This window comes from Agrilus planipennis, unplaced genomic scaffold (assembly GCF_000699045.2).
Source record: "Agrilus planipennis isolate EAB-ADULT unplaced genomic scaffold, Apla_2.0 scaffold56, whole genome shotgun sequence".
Lineage (NCBI taxonomy): Eukaryota > Metazoa > Arthropoda > Insecta > Coleoptera > Buprestidae > Agrilus > Agrilus planipennis.
The window spans coordinates 485,179-492,810 of record NW_020438870.1 but is presented as its reverse complement, the minus strand read 5'-3'; the positions used below and the strand labels follow the sequence as shown (position 1 = coordinate 492,810).

The 7,632-nt window shown below is 35.1% G+C and overlaps 1 protein-coding gene across 1 annotated transcript in view; it reads left to right on the top strand.

Moving 5' to 3' along the window:
• Nucleotides 1-3,688: 3,688 nt before the first annotated feature.
• LOC108732659 overlaps nt 3,689-7,632 on the top strand; it is a 40,758-nt gene continuing 36,814 nt past the window's right edge. Inside the window, exon 1 of the mRNA XM_025977150.1 lies at nt 3,689-4,893. Coding sequence (XP_025832935.1) covers nt 3,727-4,893 — 1,167 coding nt within the window. The 5' untranslated portion in view covers nt 3,689-3,726. The remainder of the gene's footprint in view (nt 4,894-7,632) is intronic.

Sequence of the window (7,632 nt, the reverse complement as noted above, 5' to 3'; positions counted from 1 at the left end):
AAGTTTCTTAATTATTACAATTACATTTGTAATATCAACTAAAATACCTAGTAAATTAATTTCTGTTGAGATTTTATTTTTACAAATTCGGGTAGAAATTGTAGTTTTTATTATTTTCCCTTACGAAGCAACAGGCTAGTGGGATAAATTTTAAATATCCCTTTAATATTTAGGTAAATTTTTCATTTTATCCGTGTAGAAAGTCATTCTCATTGCTATTTTTAATCACAAGAAATAGTTTATAGGGAGGATTAGACTAGTTTTTTTGATGTAATGGTTGTTAGGGGGTTCGCTGATAGTGTGACTTAGCGTGACAAAGGGGGATGGAGGGATTCAAAAAGGTGAAATTCTGAGTGACGTATTTTATGGAACACCTAAGATTTGTTAAAATATGTTTCGATTTAAAGTTTGTTTTTCTAGAATTGTGGTTTTTGTTTTATAAAATTATGCGGAGATTTTAGACTTTTGTAATCCGGATTCAAAGGGGCTCTAAAATTATTAATTTTTTGACAACGTTTTGTTCATAATGGCAGATGTACGTACGTATAACATTAATTAGAGTTACACTTTATATGCAACTATAATGAGACACAGTGGCTGTTAGTAGCTAGCATTATTTTCTCCTCGGGTTTGTTGGCTGTATCTGAACTACTAATTCGTGAACTTACCAGGAGGTCAGTTACTTGTTTTAATTGACTAAAAGCTGCGTCTGGCACGTTAATTACAAAAATACTAATTACGAATGCAAAACGAAGAGATAAAGTCAATATTATTAACATCATGTCGCGGTTTCTCGTTTCAAAAAAAGATATCGCCAAAGAAATCGTGTTAGGTACCTATTGTATCGAATAATTAACCTAAATTCAGTACGTCGACGCGTTTGTTCGATACGTGCGTTGAAATGTTTGCTTACGCAAAAATGTATGAGACAAATTACCATAAAAATGGATTGAAGCGTTTTTTTTACCATAAATTACATACAGTTACGCACCGTATATGAAACATACTCGTTAATGTTTCAAAAGGTATTTAAATTTACCGTAAGGGTAACACTAAATTGGAACGCATTTGAAATACCTCCATAAAAAGCTGCAAATATTTTATGGAGCCAGTTTTTTAATATCAGAAATAACATACTGTACGCATAACTGAGAATTGGAAGCTTTATGCTTTTTATTTTATAAATATGCGTATTTTGCTAGATGACGGAATATCATCATCATCGTAAGATCGTCAGTCCTAAGACTAACTCGTCTATTTCTTATTGATTTCGATCTGTTCTCCCATTCTTTCTAAGCTTTTCTATACACGTTAACCTAATCATTCGCCTATAACACCACATTTCGAACGCTTCTAACCTTTTCTTTTCCGCCGCACCCACTGCCTATATTTCGCACCCATACAACGCCGGGCTCCAAACATACACCTTTAATAACCTTTTCCGAATATTTCTAAATTAACCGTTCGCGAGCATAGAAGTGACTTCTTTTTATTAAAGACGACACGACCCTCGCTATCCTCTGCTTCATATCCCTACTACTCCTTCCATCCTGACTTATCTGGCTTCCTAGGTATCTAAAATCAGCAACTTCTTCTAATTTTTCGTCTTCTATCTTTATATTCGCTCATTCCCTACTTTTTCTTCCCTTGCATACCAGTATTTTAGTTTTAATTTTATTTAATACTCAATACAATTTAAATTATTTATTGCACGAAAGGGCAGGTTCTTGTTGCTGTTATAAATAAGTTTTGTGAAACTGTTCCGGTGATTTTATTTCTAATGTGAAAAGGTAACACTGGCATGTTTATTTATAAGGAAAAAGTTAATTGTTATGTGGTTATTGCAAAACATATCGCAAGACGCATGCATATGGGTCCGGTATTTAGTACATTCGCTGGGAGAATATAATTGGATTAAAATTCTTACATGGCCATTGTTTATAGAAATCGGTTTTTCTGCACGTGTTTTGCATACGAATTAAGGCAAATAAGAAAAAAAAAAACGATGGCAATGTTCTCAACGGTTTCAACGCCAACATTTGTTTATATTTTGCGCTCCTTCTTCTTTTTTTAAAGTTCAGTCTACTTTGGCTGTTTCTAGAGTTGGCAATGACCTTTGAACAAATATCATACTTGATATTATTGGAAGTAAACATTCCATTAGGTAATCTGGATATTGTCAGTTTATTAATAAAGAGGCTTTGTATAAAATATTCATAGCAAAGCTGCTTATTTAGTGTATTTCTTAAATAAATGCAGATTTTTGAAGAATATTTACAAAAATTCCGAATAAAAAGAGGAAACAATGTCAGTTAGTAAATATCGTACTAGAAATTGAATAGTAAATATTAATGTATTTTTAATTAAGTATTTATTCATTTTTGTTGTTTTGGTTACCCAAGAAAAAAATATTTTTTCACGTATGTAATTTAAATTCTACATAAAAGATGTGGAAGTTTGGATTTTAGTGTTTTATTTAGCTTAGTTTCATTAATTTTTCTAGTATTCATATATCTATTTCCGGTATTATATTTTTAATACATACGTCTAGCACTATTAGTATCTAGTAAGAGGAGTTTGAGATATAAAATGGAAGCGGTAACAGTACTGTATGAAGATAAATAAAAGTAAAACAAAAATACTGGTATGCAAGGGAAGAAAAAGTAGGGAAAGAGATAATGAAAATATAAGAGACAAAAGACTAGAAAAAGTGGCTGATTTTCGGTATCTAGGAACTGAAATCAGTCAGGATGGAAGGAGTAGTAGGAATATAAAGCACCTCTGCTAGCGCAGGGTCTAGACGCCTTCAATAAAAAGAAGCCACTTCCATGCTCACGAACGATTAATTTAGAAATTCGAAACAGATTGTTAACGGTGATGTTTGGACCGCGACGCTGTACGGGTGCAAAGCATGGACAGTGGGCGCAACGGAAAGAAAAGGTTAGAAGCGTTCGAAATGTGTTCTTACAGGCGAATGACGAGGATAACGTAGATAGAGAAGGTTAGAAACGAAGAGGTATTAGAAAGAATAGGAAAACAGAGGACTCTATGAAAATCAATAAGAAATAGGCGGGATAGGTTAGTAGGACACCTTCTCAGACATGAAGGTCTAATCAGAGACATATTAGAAGCAGAAGCAGGAGTTAAGAGGGGTAGAGGTACACCCAGATTAGATTACTGTTCGCAAATAGTTAAGGATGTGGGTTGCTCTAGTTTTGGGGAAATGCGAAGATTAGCTCAGGATAGGAAAGAGTGGAGGTGCATGTTCAACCAGTCTTACGACGACCTTATGATGATGATATGTCTATCCTAAATATACTTATTGGTATTATAGAAATTGATTTTTAATGATCTATTACACGAAACGTGGAGTTAAAAGTTGAAAGTAACTGGTAGGTCGAATATGAATATATTCAATTTCTATTTACTTCACCACTTACTGGCACCAAAATAATCTATTAAATCGAGTATATTTATTGTTTATATACGTATAGAAACTGACGAAAAAGTACATAGTTAGTAAAAATCCGTAAAAATTCTCTATTGTTTTAAATTTCAGTGTATCTGTTACACATTGTGTTATAGAATCTCTCAAAATAAAGATAAGTAGTAGTTGTCAGTATTTTGCGGAGGATTAATGTCTCGTATTGTTGTTAGCTTTGAACAGTCGCATCATCAGTTAAACTGATAAAGGTACTGATAAGATAAATCTATTTGCAGGTCACAATGGCGGCAGTTGCATGGTCGAAGTCACTCTCTCTAGACCGAAGTTCGTCACTGCACTGTACCAACAACAAGAAACCATTCGGGACACTCCCAGTTAACATCAGTTTACAAAATATACAAGAAAAGTATTCCGAATTGGAACGAGTCAAACGCAATATTGTAAACTCCAGAAGGTTGTTTCTAAAACTGGAAGACAGTGAGGTGGATGCAGCGAAAGAGAAATCAGAAGAGCAACAAAGTGCAGATCGTAAAGAGAATGTGATCGATAAGAAAAGAGCTCACAGAAAGGTGAGTTTCAAGTGCAAAAAGCCGTCCAACATTTATTGGAAGCCGAAAACAAGTGCCACTGATGTTAATGTTACCGTTGCACAACTCACTTCCCGATTTAATCAGATGATAAATGGCAGTAACAAAATCGAAGAAGAACGTACCATTTCAACCGAAGAAATTCGATTAACCCGTGCAGCGAATATGTCCAGTCATAAACGAGTACATAGGAAGCCAAGCGTTAAAACAAAACCATTATCTGAACATAACAGGCCTTCTACCATTCCGAGATCGAAACATTTTATGAAAAAGAGACACGACTCGAAAAAAACCGGAACTGACACCGATAATAACGATGCCGATTCGCACATCAATACAGACAGTGAAGAAGTGAAATTACGCAGTTCAGTTTCGATAATTTTGGATGATTCGTATATAACTAACACCAAGAGACATGAGTTTCCTCCGAACGTTCGCGCTGCTATCGAAATTTTCGAGAAGGGATCCACCCCCTACTCGACATTAGATCATAGGAAAAGTACCAAAAATGTGCCAAAACCACAAGTGCCTGAGAAAATAGTTAGAAATAGAACTAAGGACATTGTGATTAAAAATGGTGTCTTAATGTGGAAAGTAGTGCAACAAGTGGAAACGGACGGAAATTCAAGTGAACTACATGAACAGACTACAACTGATGATACCATCGAAAGTGAAAATCAAGTTAATGTCCCAAATACCGAGGAAACACCTACTGAACAAATTTTACCTCCAATTACTAATCCAGAACAAGAACAAGACGAAGTAAAATCTCAAGAAGAACCGCATGCGTCTGAATTAAATGAGACCAACAAAAGTGATGGCTTTAATGAGACTGATGAGCAATTATCAATTCCAGTACAAATAATCAACATTCCTCTGACGCCCCCAAAGAGGTGCGATTCCATTTATGAAACTCAGCAGTTACGAAGAACGTCATTAAAATATCCTTCTGGTGAAACGTCAGCACAACCGAACAGTTCGTTTCTTTGGAGGAAGCAGTCGCGAGAAAATCTTAAAAAACTTCAAAAGAAAGACGATGGCGAAAGCGTTAATTCGTCAATGGATTCGATTAAAACGGATCGATCAAATTCCAGTGTAGAACAACTGTATTATCGAGTGAACATTCCTAACTCTTCATCGGTTACAAGCGATCTCACGAATTCTATAGAAACACTTGACGGCTATGAGATTCCTCAGTTGATAATAAGTGAAGAAGATGACACTTACGATTTCGTAGACACATCTTCAACGACAGAAGCCAAAGAAGAAAGACTTGAACCACCAGCTGTTCCACCCCGTCCTGCTAGTCTTCCGGGAATCGCTAATCGAACTTCCCCTTCTTTACAAAGGATACAGAAAGAATGTAGTTCCCCTCAAATTGAACCCGTTAATGTATTGATCGAAGACAGTCTTTCCACAAGTATCCACAAATATGAAGAATTAGACAAGACAACCGACGATGGATACGAATATTGTGGAAGTCCTTCTGGAGATCCTACTAAGGTCATTTACGAAAAGATTCCAGTTCGGATAAAATCTGATACCGAAGATGGTTACGAATATTGCAGCAAAACAGACGTAAAAGACAGTGAAAGAATTTACGAAACCATTCCACATAATAAAGATGAAAAGAAAATTTCACCACAACCACCCCCTCTACTACCAAAAAAACAAGAACAGCCACTGCCACCGAGACCGCCGTCCAGGAGTTCGACTCTCATGTCATCAAATTGCTACGAATCGATCTACAGCAGTAAAAATGACAAAAATTGCGATATCGACTATAATTACGAACTGATTTGTGACGTTAATAAGTGGAACTTACCATCGAACAGACACTCGTTAGTATCCTGTGATCAACAAAGTAATAGTATTTATGGACGGTCACTTACAGGTTGGCCTTCCGAAGATGGAAGTCCATACAGTGGAAAAGCCAACAGTGACCTTAGTGTAAGTGATAAAAGTGACGAGTGGATTGATATATCGGATAACGAGGGAAGTCTCTCCGGAAACACTGGCCTTGGCGTGATGTAAGTATTTGATGTTAATTTTATACCTATTTCGATTATCGATTGTGCACATACTTGGAACAAAAGCCGCAAAAAATCGTCTGCCATACTAATGAAGCTCTTAACATATCTTTACTAGGTATAACGATTTATTTATTTATTTCCAAATGAGACACGCCACGTATTATTTCGAAAAATCATTCATTTGTCCTTTAATTTGAAAAAGACAATCATTTTTCTCTCAGTTCATAAACTTTTTCGTAATAGCATAATCCGTTATTTTCTTAAAACGCTATATATTTTCTCTTTTCAATTTTAAAAAGCTAATTTAAGTTTATCATTTATCAATATGCGTATAAAAAGATATATAAACTTCGACAGAAAATCATCTTTCCATTAAAATGGATTTGACTTGAATAGCTTGAATGTTGTCCCCATTTTATTATGTGTCTACTGTTCTAGTATCTTAATGTGGCAAAAGACCCCTGGAAAAGTGTATTAGCTATATCCAGCGTACGACAATAAAGTTTTAATATAATTTTTAAACTTAAAAATGAAGATGTTCCTGCTGTTAATTCACTAAATAAAAATACTTTAAAGAAAGTAGAAGCAATACAGAATATCGTATTTTGATATCATCGCTAGAAATAGTAATAATAAATCAATCGCTAAAATTCGTGTTATTATTATACACTCGTGATTTTTATTTTATTGTTTTTTATGTTCATCATCACAAGGTCGTCAGTTCTACCACTCTTTCCTATCCTTAGCTAATCTTCGCATTTCCCTAAAACTAGAACAACCCACATCCTCAACTATTTGCGAACAGTAATCTAATCTAGGTCTACCTCTACTCCTTCTAACTCCTGCTTCTGCGACTAATACGTCTCTGACTAGACCTTCATGCCTGAGAAGGTGTCCTGCCAACCTATTTCACCTATTGACTTCTTTAGAGTCCTCTGTTTTCCTATTCTTTCTAATACCTCTTCAGTTTTAACCTTCCCTATCCACAGGATGCTCATAATTTGCCTGTAACACCACATTTCGTACGCTTTTAACCTTTTCTTTTCCGGCGCGTCAATTGTCCATGTTTCGCACCCATATAGCGTCGTGCTCCAGACATACGCCCTTAACAACCTTTTTCGAATCTAAATTAACCATTCGCGAGCATAGAAGTGACTTCTTTTTATTGAAGGACTCAACCCTGCGATATTCTCTTTTGGTATCTCTACTACTCCTTCCATCCTGACTTATTTGACTTCCTAGATACCGAAAATCAGCCACTTCTTCTATTTTTTCGTCTTCTATCTTTAAATTCGCTCTTTCCCTACATTTTTTTCCCTTGCATACCATTATTTTTTGTTTCAACAGGCCAAATTTTTACCGAATTGTACAGCATGATTAAAGAATCTAAAATCTAAGACCGAAATAGTCTGTGCTTTTTACTCTGTTGTATGTAGGTAATGTCTCTTGTTTGCCTTTCTTTTTTTTAAATTATGTACTTGTTCATATTTGTTTTCATAGAATTTCTAATACAAATAATATATATTTTTTCGAATTTAACCAAGAAACCACTTTTAAACTAGATACT